An 18,414-nucleotide genomic window follows, 5' to 3' on the forward strand; every position below is an offset into this window, starting at 1 on the left:
GTAACATCTAAGGTGTGGGAAAATCCCGTTTTATGATCTCTAAAACTTAATGAGAATTTAACCAAGTGTGGTCTAAAGTGCAGACTGCAAATGGTCAGAAATAAGTCAGACATGAAGATTTTTCTCATGTTCATGTAAAACCAATTGTGAGGGAGGACCCATCTGGTAGGGTATAATTGACCATTAGTGGAGCAGGCTGTCTTAGCAAGTGGAGGCAAAGATAAGGCAGATTTTACTAATGATTAAGGGTGCAGATAATGGAACGAAGCAGTCTGCCATATACTAGATTTGCATTCTTGAGCAACTTCCTTAATATTTCTGAGCTTCTATCTCTTATCTGCATATTTCTAAATAGTAATTGTAATAGTAAATTCTTCTTATAGGTACATTTAAAAGATAAGCCACAGTTTCACAACACTGAGCCAGTCCTTGGAACATAGTAAGTACTAATTAAATGATATGTGTGTATATGTGTGAATATGTGCAATTATTATTACTGTTACTAAGTGAATAATGCATCTTCCAGTCAGCATACCTTGTTCTTGACTTGTATAACCTTCCTAATTAGTGTTTTGCTTTGCTAGTTCTACATTTTGTATTTTCCACTTTCTCACAGTAACATGAATTTGATGCTTTCCTTTTTGTTACTATTTCTTTGGTTAATATTTCTGAGTTAAGCTTCTTTTTCCATGTAGAAAAAACTTAAAGCACTGGAAGGGCCAGAGCAGTATCTTGTGATAGAATTGGGGATCTTAGCACTCTCAAATACAGAGTAATGTAATCTGAAGAGAATGTGATCTAAGTCTACTCAATAGTACTATTTAATAAAACATTTGTTTGAAAATAATTACAGAATACCAGCATTAATGGAAAATACTTAAAGAAATAATTTTAAGATATGTAAAATGAAGGGAAACTTTTCCTTAGAATATAGAGATTTGCCAGACACTTCATAAACTTTACTGTGATACCAGGATATTTTTGTGCAGATATTGCTGTTGTAATAATTTTGGTTTCCACATAGGAGGCAATAAAATCAGGCCTATGGAAGACATTGTGCCAGCTATTTTTAGTAGTATAGACAATAAGAGGCCAAATCCAGGATTCATATTGAGTGACTGCTTACTAATACAACCATTTTTTTTATTTGCAGAGTGTAGTGAATAGTTGGAGTTTGTTGCTTAAAGATATCATTAGAGTTCAAAATATGAATGTGCTCAAAGAGAATAAATCCACGAAAAAAAAATTCCTAATTCAAGGATATTTTGAATATATCTTTAAGTTTCTCCTCTTGTCATAGAAAATAGCCATCGGCCTTTATGAAATATTCCTTCCAAGATTGGATTGACTGATTCTGAAATAGCCATGTCTTATTAAATGAAATTGTTACATAGATTTCGCTCTTGCCTTTCATAAGAAGGCAGGTTGTTTCTTCTTAAAAACAGAGTCAAAGCTTGATAATGTGACATTGTTGTCCAGATTTTGGTCTTTCAGACCCTCTCTCAGGATCAGACTCCTTACAGCTATGAGGAATCGCTCAGTGGTGACTGAGTTTGTCCTGCTGGGCATCCCAAACACAGAGGGTCTGGAGACCATGCTCTTCATCCTGTTTCTGTCCTTTTACATCTTCACCCTCATGGGGAACCTGCTAATCTTGCTGGCAATTATCTCCTCCACTCGGCTTCACACCCCCATGTACTTCTTCCTGTGCAAGCTGTCTATTTTTGACATATTTTTCCCATCTGTGAGTTCTCCCAAGATGCTGTTCTACCTGTCAGGGAACAGCCGAGCCATCTCCTATGCAGGCTGCGTGTCCCAGCTCTTCTTCTACCATTTCCTGGGCTGCACTGAGTGTTTTCTGTACACAGTGATGGCCTATGACCGCTTTGTTGCCATATGTTACCCTCTACGCTACACCATAATCATGAGCCACAGAGTGTGCGCCATCTTGGCTGCAGGAACCTCGTTTTTTGGCTGCATTCAGGCCACCTTTCTGACCACTCTCACCTTCCAGCTGCCCTACTGTGGCCCCAATGAGGTGGACTACTACTTTTGTGATATCCCAGTGATGCTGAAGCTGGCTTGTGCAGACACCTCAGCCCTGGAGATGGTGGGGTTCATCAGTGTTGGTCTCATGCCCCTCAGCTGCTTCCTCCTCATCCTCACCTCCTACAGCTTCATCGTCTGCTCCATCCTGCAGATCCGCTCTGCAGAGGGTCGCCGCCGTGCCTTCTCCACCTGCAGTGCCCACCTCACCGCCATCCTGCTTTTCTACATGCCAGTGGTCCTCATCTACCTAAGGCCAACCCCAAGCCCCTGGCTGGATGCAACTGTTCAGGTCCTGAACAACCTGGTCACCCCCATGCTGAACCCCTTGATCTATAGTCTGAGAAATAAGGAGGTAAAATCATCCTTGTGGAAGGTCCTCCACCTGCTGGGCTTCCTTCCTGAATAATTGTAAAGAGAGCTCAATAGCTAACACTTTAACCACACATCATAGCTGATGAAATACTTTTATTTGATTTGCATAAAATTTTCTCCATTTTACAACATGGGGGACTGAGATGTTGAAGAGCTGAAGTGTCTTGTCTCAGGACATACAATGAGCAAATGGCAGAATAAAAACTCCAGGGCTGTCTTCTGACGCTGGGATCCATGCTCTCTTATAGACATCACAGGGCTCATAAAGAGGAAGGGAACATCTCCCAGTAGATAGAAAAAACTGGACCTTCTTTTTTTCAATCTTAATCATTTTCATCCTTTTTCATCCCTCCACCTCGTCTTCTCACTCTGATGCTGTTTTATCTTGGCTACAGTGATTGTCTTCTAGAAAGTCTATATTGGAAAAGACATCACTTTATTGGTCTAGAGGTTGTTGATCAAGTGAGAGAGATGCATCCTTATGCATCCTTTCAAATAACATCCTGGTACTTAAGAACCATAAAAAATTGTACAAAGAGAAAGACTTCTGGCTAGGACCTGAGACTGGTCTCTCAGTGAAGCAGAGGTACCAATATTCTCTATCACTTACAAATACTGACTTTGGGAATTGAACCTGGAAACAGGCATTGACTGTGGAAATGCAGTATGTGAAGGGAAAGCTTTTCTGTTTACTGAAAAGGTTTGATTTTGGTTTACCTTCCTGTGTTTTTTGGTGTTTTTTTTTCTGGCTCAAATATCCTACAAATGAGAAATGTGTCATTTCAATCAGGACAGCTACAATTTTCATGACCAAATTTGTTAAATCTTATGCTTGGGGAATAATTTTGTTGTGAAGTTTTTGAAGTGTAAGTTTGCAAATTATGCTCTATGCATATATAAATATGCTGCAATAAAACCAAATATTTGTATAATTAATATGCCAAAATATACAGTTATATCTGCAAACAACTGAAATTTTTAAAATAAAAGAAAGAGATACGGAGGAAAAGACACCATGACCCTGGATAGAAGATGATGGAAGAAGAGGAGGGAGAGGAAAATGTCAGTGTATTTCTTTTGTCTGGCCCTTCTCAGAATCAGCAGCAAGAACCTGTCACACCCAACCAGCAGTGCAGGGTCTTTGCTGCCACGAAGGTAAACTGACTACTAGAAGGTAGGTAAAATTCTTCTGTAGCTACCCTTGGGTGCCTAAAAACCTTCTGTCAGTGCTGTTTTCCCCTTGCTTTTTAGTAAGAAAGAATCTAAAGGGCAAGTGGAAATTACTTAAATTACTCCACTTTTCCTGTATTGCAAACCCTTCTCATTACTCTCAGGGTCCACTCTGACATTCATGAGGTAGATGTACAACTAACTAGAACATCCTAGGGTTCATACTAAGACCAAGATAAATATAAAGCAAAGTAAGGAGTGCATTTTCTGGGCTAGAGAAAGATCTCATAGAAGTATTGAAGATGTGTTTGCTTGCTTACTTTATCCAGAGGAAGGAGATCTGAGTAGTATTATCCAGGAAGAAAGAGCATACTTCTCAATCTTTCCTATAGGGATCTAGGAGGAGGGTCAGAGAGAATTCCTCAGGCTGGCATCTCTTAAATATGTGCCATTATAAGGGAATGTCTTTGCAGTAAGGTCGAATTCAGCATAGCTTCTGATTTCAAGATTCTTCCCTAGTTCTTGGATTCGGGGAATGGTATACAAAAGGACTCCATCTGTATCTCCTTAAGCAAATTAACCTCTCTGCTTGTTGCAGCAGTTCTGAAGGATACTTATAGATCTTGTGGTTCCAGATAGAGCCTAAGTTCTCTCCAACTAAGCAGGGGCCCAGAATGCCAGGCCCGTGTAAAACTTTTATGGGTTCTATCATTTAAGGGACACTATCAGAAGCATTTGAGAAAAAGTTTCAGTGGAGGAAACCTCAAATCAGGTATCCCACCCCACAGACTATCCAAAGGACAGATGAAGACAGAGAATCAAAGTTTAAGATCAAGGAGACCAGAGAAGAACAGGAGTATTGGAGCAGAGATTCAGAGGACAACTTTGAGCAGGGTTGGCTGCAGTAAAGCACTTCCTGCAACACTGGCTTCAAGCATGACCCAGGGGCCATCCAACACCTAGCACCCCCCATTTCTAGATTCTTTAAAGGTTTCTCCATTTACCCCAGCAATTTCTGCAAGATACCACAGTACTCTCCACTCATGCTTACTTTTTGTTCCTCTCTACATTCTTTACAAAACCAAAGCTTGTTCTGACTTTGACCTGTGTGTTTTTTTTTTTTTTTTTCTTTCCTGCAGCACCCAGACAGCAAATTGGTGATGTGGGTGCCCATGGAAACCTGTGACACAGACACTAAAAATGAAATGCAGATGATGGTACTGACAAGGCAGAGGGAGGCCATGGAGAGAGCCTTTCAAGGGAGTATCCACAGGGATCCAGGCCTGCGCTGGTCATTGCCTGCTCTCTCTGGTGATTGGTTCCCCATGAAACTGACTGAAATTAATGAATAAAAAATCAGAAATTAATGTTTTAAGTCACTTGCTCTGCTTTTTCTTGGTGAAATGCTAATTTTACCTCTACCAGAATAATCATTCAAGCTAAAAGAATATCACCGCTGTGTAGCGTACCAGTTGACTGAATGTCGGAGGACAATAATACCTGTCATTATTGGAATGCTAGATGGGTGAGAAACAATCTAGCCTATTCTATATCATTCCTCTGTTTCACAGTTCAGCATGCAGAACATTATTTTAGTTCTTATCTCAGTGATATCTCAATGACAATATCACAGAGCTCTCTGATATTTTCATATTGATCTTTTAAATGTTTTATCAGATATTAAAAAGTTGGAAAATAATAATGGAAAACCTATTTCAATGAAAAATAGCTTAAGTGTAAAGAACTACGATACAGTCAGTGCACTTGTCCCTCTACTTACTGTAAAGAAACGAGTGATGCCATGGAAGTCCCAGGAGGTCCTGGCCGGACCCCAGCCACTCTTCTTCCCCTAGATAACATCATTCTCCTGAATGTTTTGTTCTCTTTGAGTTTTACCTCATGTGTTTGTGTCCCTAAACACAATATGGCAAGGTTTTCTACCTTGTATTCATGAAAGTCTACTGAAATTTGCTTTTTTCATTGAAATATTACTCTTTAGGTTTTTTGTATTTGCATACCCGAAATTATTTCCAAAGTGTAGCAGCCCATTATAAAAATATGTCAACTTTGCCACTATGTAGTATCACATTATATGAATATATCAACATTTATGTTTTTATTACTAAATAAATAAACATGAATCTCCTAAATGTAAGAACCTCTGCCTTTTGAATAGCCACTATGTTTTATTGAGTTCTTATGCCTATCATATATATATGACACAAAGATACCATCACCAACCTCTCTTCAAGATTTCTTTCCACAAGGAAAAAGAGAAAACAGGAAAAACTATTTAGTTTGGATTTTCCCAACAATGTACACTGATCCAAAGCTTGGATATAAGCAGTTTATTTTGAAGTATTCTCCCAAGAAGCATGGTAAGGGAGTAAGTGATGTAAGAAAGGACGGTCAATGAAGCATGTGTTTATGGTTCACTTATGAGAAGGACTGGGGCTCATTCCCATTGAAAATCCTCTGGAAGACAGTATAAAATCACCTCCCATTATTTGAAAAGAAGCTGGGTTATTTTTGTATCAACTATTGCCCCAAATTTGTTAATGGATGGTCTTGGAAGCATTAATGATCAGGCACTTCTGGCCTGCTCCACATATATAGACTGAAAAGTCTTCCTTGGCCAGAGACTACTTCAGGCAGAAGATATAGGGATCCCTCAGCATGCGACTGACGCTCTTTGAAGGTGACCTTTGTAGTGGGCTGAGTGGAGGTGAATAGAAATCTTAAGATGGGTTATGGTCATAATTTAATTTCTAAAGTACTATCTTTCTACAATGTATACCACATGATACTACTCTTTGTCTTTAAAATTTCAATAAATGTTTTTATAGTTGAATTAAAATAACATTAATTTAGCATAATACCTGTGGATTTAATAATCCAACCCAATCTACCTCTTTAGACTCCCCCAAACTATATAGTACTCCAGAAAATCATTCATCTCTTGCTTCTTTGACATCCTCTAAAGAGACCACCTTGCATTTTTTTATTCACCAGCTAACTTATATAAACCATTATCTACGAAGTACTTAGTATGCTAAGTACTGGAATTTAAAAAATTATGGAATTATGAATATCCATAGAATAAAATTTATGGATATTCATAATTCACAGAAAAAAATTTATGGATATTCATAATTCCACAAATTTTATTCTTAAGTAACTCATAACTCAGCATGGGAAGCAATTAATTAAAAGGTAGATAATATTTAAAGAAAATATATAAAATATAGACTAGTAAAATGAAAGCACAAATGATTACTCCTATTGGAAATGATTGGAGATGTTGAATACAGTTTTAGAAAATATTTTAAATGATCCATTAACAATTCTGTGTCTTTAAAATTTTTGTTTTCCCCTCTTGGAATAATTTTCCCTAATTCCTCTGCTAGATAAACTTCTCTTCATCTATCCAGACCCAAGTGGAAAGGTCCTTTTCTTTGTAAAATTTTCCTACCTCAAGCAGTACTTAAGCTCCGATTTCTCTCTGCTTCAGTTTTATATCATAGCCCAGATTATCATCTCATTATGTTAAAATAATATTTGCAAAGTTACTTGCAAGAGTAAGAGTTAACTAGGTATAGGAAGGTGAAGAAAAGGGACAGATGAGTTATCACAGTTCAGAACTGTCAGATCTTTGTTATTGACATAATACATGGAAGCATGACTTCTGGATGGCATTACTTTGATGGTCAGGACCTCAGTTTATGCATTTGTTCTATGTTATTAAGTGTCTGATAGTAATGGACTCAGGCTTGGCTTTGAGAAAGATAGTGATGGTCTTGTTGACAAAGGTGAATGAATCAGATGGTCATTTTAATTTTGATTGAACCTGTACGCATGTTATGACTGTTAACAAGTTACCCAACTGATTTAAATTGCTGTATTTTGATAAAATAGAAATATATGAATCTACTTTGTTGAATTGTAAAGATCGATTTAGTTCTTTAATGTACCTAAAATTACATTTTGAAAGTAAAAATGATTTGATAAATACATTATCTTCCCTATTTTCTATTTTCCAAAAATACACTTTAAGTAAAATATAAAAATAAAAAGCAATAGAAAAGCAGTGTTCAATTGACAAGATTTTTCTTTGGAAACAATTCTTCTGACATACAAGTGACAAAGAATAGTTTATAAACTGTGTGTGCCAAGCTTTAAAGTCAAACAAACAGGAGTTTAAATTCCCAATCAGTCACATCCCATTGGTGTACCTTTAGATAAGATCTCTGAGTACAGTCTTATCAAATATATTAGGAGGATGAAAGCAGCTAAGTCACAGGGTTGATATATTAAGTGATGTTATCCATGACAGGCGTTTAGCTCAGGGCTTAGCATACAGTTAGAAATTAACAAATGATAGCCAGTGTATGAGTCATGCTAGTCATGGTTCTCCAAAGAACCATCGCCTATAGGAAGGAGGGTCATAACCTGGGACTTAGGATAGGGTCACATCCTGATAAAACTATTATAAATCAAAATATTGTAAATGGAATATGCATTTAACGCAGGGAGCCTCCTGAACATCAGCTTAGAAACCAGCACACTGTAGAATATTGGCGGTTCACCCTGGTGATCCTATGGCTGACTGGGAGCTTGAGACTACCTGTCACCACACAGCATCATGATAGACTAGTATATCACAGATTGATAGTCCAGGAAAAGATCAAAACTCAAAATTCAAAGTACAGTTTTTATGAATATGTATTATTTTTGCACAATTGTAAAGTAAAACAACCATGAGTCAAATCATCATAAGTCAAAGAGTATATGTTTGTGTGAGTGTGTGTGTGTATGTGTGTGTGTGTGTGTGTGTGTGTGTGTGTGTTAAAAAGAACTGGCTCCAACTATGAAGGCTGAGAAATCCCAAGTCTTCAGTTTCAAGCTGGAGACCCAGGAAAGCCTATGGTGTAAACTCAGTGTAACTCTGAGGACTTGAGAACCAGGATAGCCAGTGGTGTAAATTTCCGAAGAAGGGCAGAAGAACCAAGTCCCAGCTCAATCAATCAGGCCTCCAGTTTTCTCTCTTACTTACTACCATCATTCTATTCAGGCCTTCAAATTAATTGGATGAGGACCACCCAAATCAAGGAGGGCAACGCCCTTTACTCAGTCTACTGATTGAAAACATTTTTGCAGATGCATTCAGAAAAATATTGAACCAAGTATCTGAAAACTTGTGGTCCAATCAAGCTGACTCCTAATGTTAACCATTACACCCAGTATTGTGTATAATAAAGTATTTTAATTTAATTTAATACAAAATACTTTATAAATTAATTTATACTTAATATGTTGAAATAAAGCAAAATAATCGCCTCTGTTTCCCATTATAATTCACACAAATTTTCCTTCATTTAAGGCTACTTAAATGCTGAATCATTTAATATATGGCCCCATAAAAATAGTAGATATTGAAATTAATATTGGAACTACACAGTGAATGTCATTTCAATCTGTATTTATCATATCAATCAGTTAGCAGTAGCTAATGATTTATAGACTGATATAACAAAGATTTGATAAGGGGAAAAATGTACAGAAAAAGACCCTGTTCCCAAATTGCCCCAAATTCTCAGGAAACATTAAAAATATCAATGCTCCTGCTTGTAACCACTATGAATTAAGAATTTATCAAAGTAATTTAACCAAAACAAAAAACACGAAATGAAAGGTTATTATAGATTGAATAGTATTTAGATTAGACGAACAAGGTGAGAAATTTATCAAAAGTATACCTATAGGTGGACAAGATAAACTACCACCAGGAAATGGTTGTGATTAGCCAAGATTTAGAGAACATTTAATATGAGTTCCATGCTGTCTTTTACATTCTCATCCCATTTTATTCTCACAGTATTTCCATGAGATGAGTACTCATTCTTATTATCTCTATTTCACATTTAGGAAAGTGAGACTGGCAATTTGAGCAACTTGCTGAAAGTATATCAAGGCATTCAGCCCTGAGTTTGTCTCACTCTCACACCCACTTCTGCCTTCGGGCCTCTCATGTACAGTCTACCTCATGAACCACTGCTACCAGCGTGTGCTTCCCAAGGTCATGCTCATGAACATCATTTGTCGAAACTCAGAAAATGATCCTTATGCCTCAAATGAAGGAAAGGAAAACTCCTAATAAGAAACATATTTTCAAAATCTTCTCTTACCAGTCACATCAAGCTATAAAATCTCTCAGAGGAAATCACCAAGAAGAGAACTTTTTAAATTGATTAACCTCAAAGGAATCATTCCTATGAGAGGCTTCTCAAGCTCATTATGACTTTGATTCTTTCCCTCTAGCTTTTGGTTCCCATCTGTGAGCTGTGTCATCAGAAGTGGATTAATGAGACTGGGATTGATTTAGGCAATGAAAAGGAGCTTGTTAAAGTGTTTATGTCTTAGATTCTCTCTGCAATTGTTACTCCAAGGAAAAAGCTAATCATGAATGAAACACACACATGTGAATAGACAGCTTCCTTCCCACACACAGGGCTCATGGACAGTTTCATCCACCTTAGTTTCTTCAGTGTGCCCATGATGAGATGGACACTTCTGAAACCCCTGCATTAAACACATTCCTCTCACGTTGCCCCTCCAAAGAGAGTTAGCAATAAAGATGCCACTTGCCACTCACAATGTAATTAAATAACTTTGACTAGAATTGACAGAACAGTGGAAATAAGGAGTTATTCATGTCAAGGCTTCAAATGGCTACATAGTTTGAGGGCAGAATCCTGTCATCTCCATGAAGTAACAATGGAATTTGTCAATCATATTTCAATGGTCAGAACTAGGTTTGCCCAGCATAAGGTGAAAAGCAGAATGAATTTCATGAAGGAATACAGGGGCCCAGTTTATCCACCATGACGGTTCTCATGGTTTTATTCTTCATGTGTGGGATTTATTTATTTATTTATTTTGTATTTCTTATCTGTGGTACTAAGGACTGAAACCAGATTCCTTTAACACTGAGCAACATCTCCAGTCCTGTCAATTTTTTAAAAGTTTGAGACAGGATTTCAATAATTTCTGAAGGTCTTGATAAGTTGCAGAAGCTGATCTGGTACCTTTGATCCTCCTGACTCAGACTCCTGAGTTGCTGGGATTATAGGCATGTAACACTTCACCTGGATTCATGGTTTAAATTAACCAGATGTTTGATGATTCTTCTCATCAGTACATGATAAGATATATCATATCTCATATCAATACTTCCCTCTACTTGGAAACCCCAAAGATAGATATATTTTACATTCATAGTTATTTTCAGGAACTAGGGTATATTTATTTTAAATACATACAAAAAGCATGCACATATGCACTTACATACACACAAACAGTATAATCAATAGGAGTAACAATAATTTGCAACAAATAAAGTTTATAACAAATAGAATACAATCTATTGTTTTAAATAGCATTAAAATTTTCAGGATCCACAATAATTATCTACATCAAAATAGATCAATAAATGTTTATGTCCTGTTAAATGTAAGAAGGTAGACGTGAATGGAATCTTGAAAGTCACTTAAAGCAATTATTTTATACACAATGAGACAACAGGCCAGAGAAAGGTCAAACAGCACACAGAAAATAACAGAACAAATGAGAACTAATTGAGGTACTAAAACCTAATTCAGGATTTAAACCTTCAATTAATCTTGTCTGCTTTCAAATAAGTCTTGTAATTGTCTTTATACTTCTCTTCTGTGGAGATGGAAATTTCCCCAAGAATATTCACTCTATGCCTCCATATGTCTTTTGCCACTAATTGCATCTTCATTTAACCTTCAGTGGTCAGCACAAGAGCCTGAGCATAACTGAGATTTTATCTACGAGTACTGTTGAGTTGCATATCTCCTTGTAAATGATATCCTTCTGTAGCTGGCCTTTGGTCCTCTCCAGTTTCTTTATGTACAGTGCAATACCCAACAACTTGGAAGTCAATGATGAGCAGAACTGAAGAGAAACACGTAGACTAGGCCCCATAACTCTATCATATTTTTGATTCTTGATTATTAAAGAGAAATTTTAAGCTAGAAGGAACCTTGGAGATGATCAGTGTAAGTACATTTGTTTTTTTTATATTACAATGTTTAATGTTTAGCAAGTTAAATTTCTACAGCTAGCAGGATAACAGATGAGTTACTGGGACTCAGACCACATGGAAGGGAATGTTTACTGCGCGATCCCAATTACACCACAAGCCAGCCGACTTCCAGCATTTCCCGTCTTTGTACTTTCTTCATTTCCACCTTTGCCCAAGTCATCTGGTTTTTCATGGACCACCATTGTGCGGCCAAGGATGGAATGCTCTCCTGAGAGTGAGATCAGAGAATCTTCAATGGTCACATCGGCCACACCATCTTTGTCAGCAAGCAAGTTGCCCAGGTTTCGACATGCCTTTCTTGATCCGTTGGCCCACCATGTTTTTTGGATTGAGGATTAAAGTGAGGACCTGCACTTGTACAGCCTTGTGTATTATCTCCAAACTGATGGACGTGGAATCCGTGCTGGCCTTCAGTCAATCCCGTAATGTGTCCTGATACCACAACTTTATTTGCCTGCTGCTCGAAGTGGACGGTGCCCTGCACCGGTCCATTGCCCTTCAGCACGCACAGGGCCTTCGTTGCCTTAACTCGCTGAAGAAGCGCGCCAGTCCGACCCGGAGGTCGGCTAAGACCACAGCAATGATGCAAGAGACGACGGCGCCTGTAAGTACAATTTTTAAAAGTGATGAAAAATTCCTACATAGTGAAATGAATGTGGATGAATGAGCGCACTGAATTGAGAACTCTGCATTCCGTCAAGGGACCTGGACCATTCTAATTAACTGAAGATTAATTTAGAAACATTCATTGAAGATTAACCAGGCCACTTATCAAGGAGTCATGAAGAATAAAAGATATAAGAAAAAAAAAACAGTTGAAGCTGGAGGGGTGTAGCTCCAACTGACAGAGTGATTGATTGCCTAGCATATGAGGCTCTGGGTTCATTCCTCATTAAAAAAGGGGTGGGGGCAGTTAAAATACTAAATAAGAAGTTAGTTTGATTTGGGAATATTTGGATAGATCTGAAGAAAGAGGTAACATATAAATGGAATTTTATTGACTGATAGGATTTTAAAATTTGGAAAAATTTAGAAATAGAAAAAATTTGTGTACTAAAGAAAAAATTCAGGAGAGGTTAAGACAAAGAAATGGCAAAGAAATGAGGAAAAGTGCTATTTTTTCTTTTATTCATCAGTGTAAAAAAATCAATGATGTAATTAATATTATATTACATGTGGTATAGCACTTTATGATTAAATATTATACCATATGTGGTCATGCATCACATAATGTTTCAGTCAATCACAGACCACATGTATGATGATGATCTCATGAGATTTTAATGACACTAAAAAACTCGTATTGCCTGGTGAATTTGTAGCTGTCTTAACATCAAATACATCATGTTATTCAAGTGTTTGTGGTGACACTGGCAGCAAGAAATCTAGTGTAAGGCCAGCCCTGTAAAATTACAGCACATATAACACTGATAATGATAAGAATCAACAATGCTACTGGTTTATGCATTGACTACACTAGTGTTTTATGCTTATTTTGCAGAGTAATTCTTTTACTTACTAAAAAAAAAACAAGTTTACTTTTACGGCTGAATGCCATGTTAGGCTGCTGCCTGATTTGTCTCGTGTTCATATGTATTTTGAGTACAACAAAGCAGCTGTACCTGGTGATTGACTTATGTAATCTAGGTTTGTCTAAATGTGCTCCATGATCTTAGCACAATGATAAAACTGCTTAATGAGGTATTTCTCAGGATATCTCCCATGGCTAAGTGATACATGATAGTGCATTATTTTGATTTCAAACTATTTTTATACGATAGAATTTTATAGCATTTACATTATTTATAGCAGGGTATTAGAGAACAGATTTATATGCATGTAGTATAGTCCATGCTAAAAACAGTGGCTCTATTGTCAGCAACCAAAGAAAAGGAAGCAGCAGGCTTAAAATTAATTGTTAGACTCTCTCCCTCTTGTAGTTCCCTTTGCCTCTGCATTTGGTTTTTATGGAGACCTTTTTAGAGAGGACTTGTAAGTCAACAACAGACCAGAGCTAGTACAGGGAGTCCTGTGAAATGAGGTGTAAATTTTAACTCAAGGTCAGTTGGGACAGTTACCATTGAGTAACACATGGTCAAATAAATTTCAAAGTCTATTAAATGTAATGAGGGCTATTATCCTCCACACATAACGCTACATCTAGATTCCCACTCTTAGACTCTCCATTCATGCCCTGTTGTATGTAATGGTAAAACTGATGTCACTACTGTACGTCTTGAGAGCCCACAGTGCACTATGTTCTGTGATTGCAAGGGGTGAACCAGCTCCATCTCCACATCTGCAGGAGAACCAATTTCTTCTGTGGTCTCCACATTGACCCCCAACACAACTTTCCCTTGGAGAATTTCCTCATCAAAAACCCATTTGGAACCTGGTGTGGTGATGCAACCTGTAATCCCAGTCGCTCAGGAGACTGAGACAGGAGGATCACAAGTTCAAAGCCAGCCTCAGCAAAAGGCAAGGTATTAAGCAACTTAATGAGACCCTCCCTCTGAATAAAATACAAAATAGGACTGGGAATGTGCTCAGTGGGAGAGTGCCCCTGAGTTCAATCCCCAGTACCAAAAAAAGAAAAAAAAGTGAAATTACAAGATTACAAATGATGGTTTCAGTGATGGTACCCTGAACTATAGAATTAAGTTCACCAGTAAAACATAGACTCAAAATGGGAATTTCTTTTTATTAAATTTAGAGTCAATTAGTTGGTTTTAAAAAGCAATATAATCACATCAAATTAATGCTGCAGGCTGGAATTTTATTAGTTCTGTATTTGCTTTTTATTAGTTCATTTTTCTTTTATTCCTGTAGAAAAGTTAAAAGCAAGCATTTATATTGAACTTTATGCTTGAGATAACATAACATGTAAGAAAATCTATATTTCAATTTAAAATATCAGTAGTTTAAATGTAGCATTTTACCTCTAGGTATGTACCCAAGAAAATTGAAGACATATATATAAACACACAGAAAGAAATGTACACAAATTTTTATGATGACATTGTTATTATCCCAAAGTGGAATAACCTATACATTCACAACCTAATAAATAATAAACAAAATGTAGTATATTTATTCATGGAATATCACTGAATCTTAACAGGGAACAAAGAATTGAGAGATACTACAAAATGGATGAATCTTGAAAACATTAAGCTAATAGAAAGAAATCAGACACAGAAAGCCACATTTTATCTGTTTACATGAACTATCCTAAAAAGACAAATCCATACATAGTGTGTAATAGTGGATTCCAAAGGCTAGGGGTGGAAGAAGAATGACTGCAAAAGGGAATGAGGAATTCTTTTGAAATGATAGAAATGTTCTAAAACTGTTGATATTATTCCAAAACCCTGCAAATTCAATAAAAATCATTTAACTCTATGCTTTAAAAAGAGAATTTATAGCATGTGAATTATATCTTAATAAAATTGTTTTTAAAATACCAAATAGTGTAGGTCTTTTCATGACATTATATCAACCTTTTTAATAGACCTTATAAAAATAAGTGTTAGTTCTTCACATTTGTAGAGATTTATATTTCAGAAAAGCCTGTGCAAACGGTATCTGATTTGAAATTCAAAGAAACATCTATAAGACATTATCATTATAATTTTATTTGATGCTTCTCAGACAATTTTATAATTTGCATGCTCTTATAAATCAGTAATTACATGGACAGGATTTGAACCCAGATCTTATGATTCAAAGCCTCATGCTCTGGCTGCCAGGTAGAAATAATTGGTTTGGGGAACAAGAAATAAATAGAGTTTGTAAATGTGTCAGAAATAAAATTTTTTTGAAGTAACACTATCTTCTGCTTTTCAGGTAAAATTAACCCAGTTGAGGTAAGTTGAATGTCCCCCAAGGATTCCCATAACTCTTCCAAAATAGTCTGAACAAGTTTTATCATACTGTCAAATGTGTACCTAGACCAATTGGTTATGATGGTAATAGTAACCTGTTTAACTATTATATACTATGGGAACATTAATCAAAGTGTGAGGGGCACAGGAGACAGTGAGACATATAGGGGTAGATTTGACAAACTTCTGTAGAAAACTATCTTCTATTAGGAGATTGTCCTTGCAGTGTTTAATCTTGGTGCTCTGAGTTCCATGTTGAAATAAGGCTGACTTCTCTAACTTCTGAAGTGAACGAATTTGTATTTATGATCAAAAGTTGTGACCAGTTACCATCATAACCAATTGGCCTAGGTACACATGATGATGAAACTTGCTCACCAAATTCTATATGTACCTGCCAAAATAGCAAAGGTACACTTTTAAAATATATTATTAATAAACAAAAGCACATTAAGGAAAATATTTTAATGCATTTTTTTTAAGTAAAACTTTCCGGGCACCTCTGTGTGTCTGTGTGGTGTGAGGAAATGAGTACATTTGAGGACCTTGGGGTATGTGCTCTTATTTTATTCAGTGATTTGGTAGCAATATGCAAAAATAAAATATCTGCTTACATTAATCTTTACAGTTTTAAGGTGTTTGTATCATTTACACCCATATTGGACTTAGACTTAAAAAGAGGAACAGGAAGAAAACTGATAATTGAGATTTTTTTTTCTAGTTTTGAAATTTGTTTAAATGAACAGAGCTATGATTGTCTTTGTTCCCCTTAAATTTATTTTTAAGATTTATTAATCTCAAAAATACATATCTGTTAATTTTACATCATGTTTTTCTATTTCTTCATTTATACTTTCTGTCAGATGTGGGTGATTTCTACTTGTTATCAATGTTTTTCTGCATTTCTCTGGGCACAGGTTTAAGAGTTTCTCCAAAAGATAACATTTAGAAGTGGAATAACAAATAGCTTTTGAAAATGAAGTGATTATGAAAAATGCATTCATACCCTCAATGATGAGAATTTCTAGAACATTCCTATAAGCATTTTATATTGACACCTTCCTTAATATTTTCCAAATTGATAGTGTTAGACGTTTCCCATTCAATTTAAAAATTCAGTCCCTGTTAACTACTAAAGTTGAACATTTTCTCATATGTTTAATGACAATTTAAATTTCATCCTTTGGGAATTTATATTATATTTTTAGTCTTGTATTCCTTTGAGTGTCTCAACTTTAAAAAAACTGACTCATAATATTTCTGTATATACTCTCAATATTAATCTCTTGTTGATTCTATGTACTGCAAATGTCTTCTCCTAGTTTGCAGTTCCTCCCTTTTACAGCTTTAAGGCATTTTCTTGATAAAAGCAATGCCTTCCTTTTAATATGTATGATTTATCAGTTTTCTTTTACAATTAGAGATTATTGACTCTTATTTAGAAATAACATACTACCCTTACTTATGGCTTTAATTTTTTATGGTTTTATTTTTTCACTTTAAAAGTCTTCATCCACCTGGTATAGGTTTTTGTTTGTGATTGACATAAGAATTCAATTCCCTTTTACTTTTAAAAAATATAAATAGCTGTCCCAGAACAATTTACTATTAAATGGTTCATTTCCCACCCCCTACAATGTCTTCAATGTCCCCGAATTCTAGGATTCTTGCTCTTGTGTAATCGTCTACTTAAATTTAGTGACTCATTCTAGCAAACAGAATGTGGTAAAGGTGGTGGAATGTCACTTCTGAGGTTACGGCACAGAGGGCTATGCATTCCATCTTGGGTTCCTGCTCTCTATCATGTTTCTTGGCTTGATTGCCTTGGGAAATGACAGCTACCATGTTGTGAAGAAGTGCTGGGGACAGTCCTAGGTTGTCCTAGGTTGGGGACAGTCCTAGGCTGTAGCTATCTGAACAAGCATGGAAGCAGATCTTCCCCAGTCGAGCCCTCAGAGGAAGACTGAAACCCCCGCTGGTAGCTTGAGAGCAACTTCCTGAGATACTCTGAGACAGAGGCACCTGGTTAAGCTGTGTCTGATTCCTGAGCCACAAAAAAACCACAAGACAACAAGTATCTAGGCCACTAAGATTTGGAATAACAGGTTATTCAGCAAGCAATGGCAAATAATGCATATAGCTGCTCTTATTTTCTGTTTTTGAGTCTATTCTCATAACTTGTTTCATAAAGTTTTGAGATGTTGTTTGTCTTGATAAAGTCACCTAAATTTACTGGTAAATATTGGCAAAAATCTTCTTAGGCCATAAGCTTCTGTCTTCCCTGTCATTCTTCATGTTGCTTATATGTGCTTTCTATCTTTTCTCCAGAAATCATCTTTACAGAGCTACTTTTATTTTATTGCTCTTTGCAAAGTACCGTATTTTTTCATTATTGATCTCTCTTCTTATTGTTTTCACTATTTCATTAATTTATGCTTTTATATATCCTTTTCCCCATATTTTTATTGGTGCATTATTGATCAACATAATGATGGGATTTGTTGCTACATATTTGTACGTGTACACAATCTAACAATATCATTTGGCCAATATTACTTCCTAGCACTTCCCCCTTCCTCCCTATCTCCCTTTCCTTTATGATCTTCCTTTGATTTTCATGAGATATGCCTCCACCTTTCTTTTCCTTTTTCCTTTCTAGCTTTCACATGTGAAAGAAAACGTACAATCTTTGACTTTCTGAATTTGGTTTATTTTATTTAACATAATAATCTCTAGTTCGATCCATTTTCTGCAAATTATATAACTTCATTTTTCTTTATGACTAAATAAAACTCTGTTGTAGATGTACCA

At 36.2% G+C, this 18,414-nt stretch overlaps 1 protein-coding gene and 1 pseudogene across 1 annotated transcript; one reads left to right on the forward strand and one right to left on the reverse strand.

Annotated features, from left to right (window-relative positions):
- Window positions 1-1,525: 1,525 nt before the first annotated feature.
- On the forward strand, window positions 1,526-2,455 carry LOC124959978 (olfactory receptor 149). Its single transcript, XM_047518484.1, has one exon. The coding sequence runs from the start codon at window positions 1,526-1,528 to the stop codon at window positions 2,453-2,455; it is 930 nt and encodes a 309-aa protein (XP_047374440.1).
- A 9,252-nt stretch (window positions 2,456-11,707) lies between these two features.
- On the reverse strand, window positions 11,708-17,448 carry LOC124959689 (superoxide dismutase [Cu-Zn]-like; annotated as a pseudogene).
- Window positions 17,449-18,414: the final 966 nt, after the last annotated feature.

Source organism: Sciurus carolinensis, chromosome 11, assembly GCF_902686445.1.
Source record: "Sciurus carolinensis chromosome 11, mSciCar1.2, whole genome shotgun sequence".
Classification (NCBI taxonomy): Eukaryota; Metazoa; Chordata; class Mammalia; order Rodentia; family Sciuridae; genus Sciurus; species Sciurus carolinensis.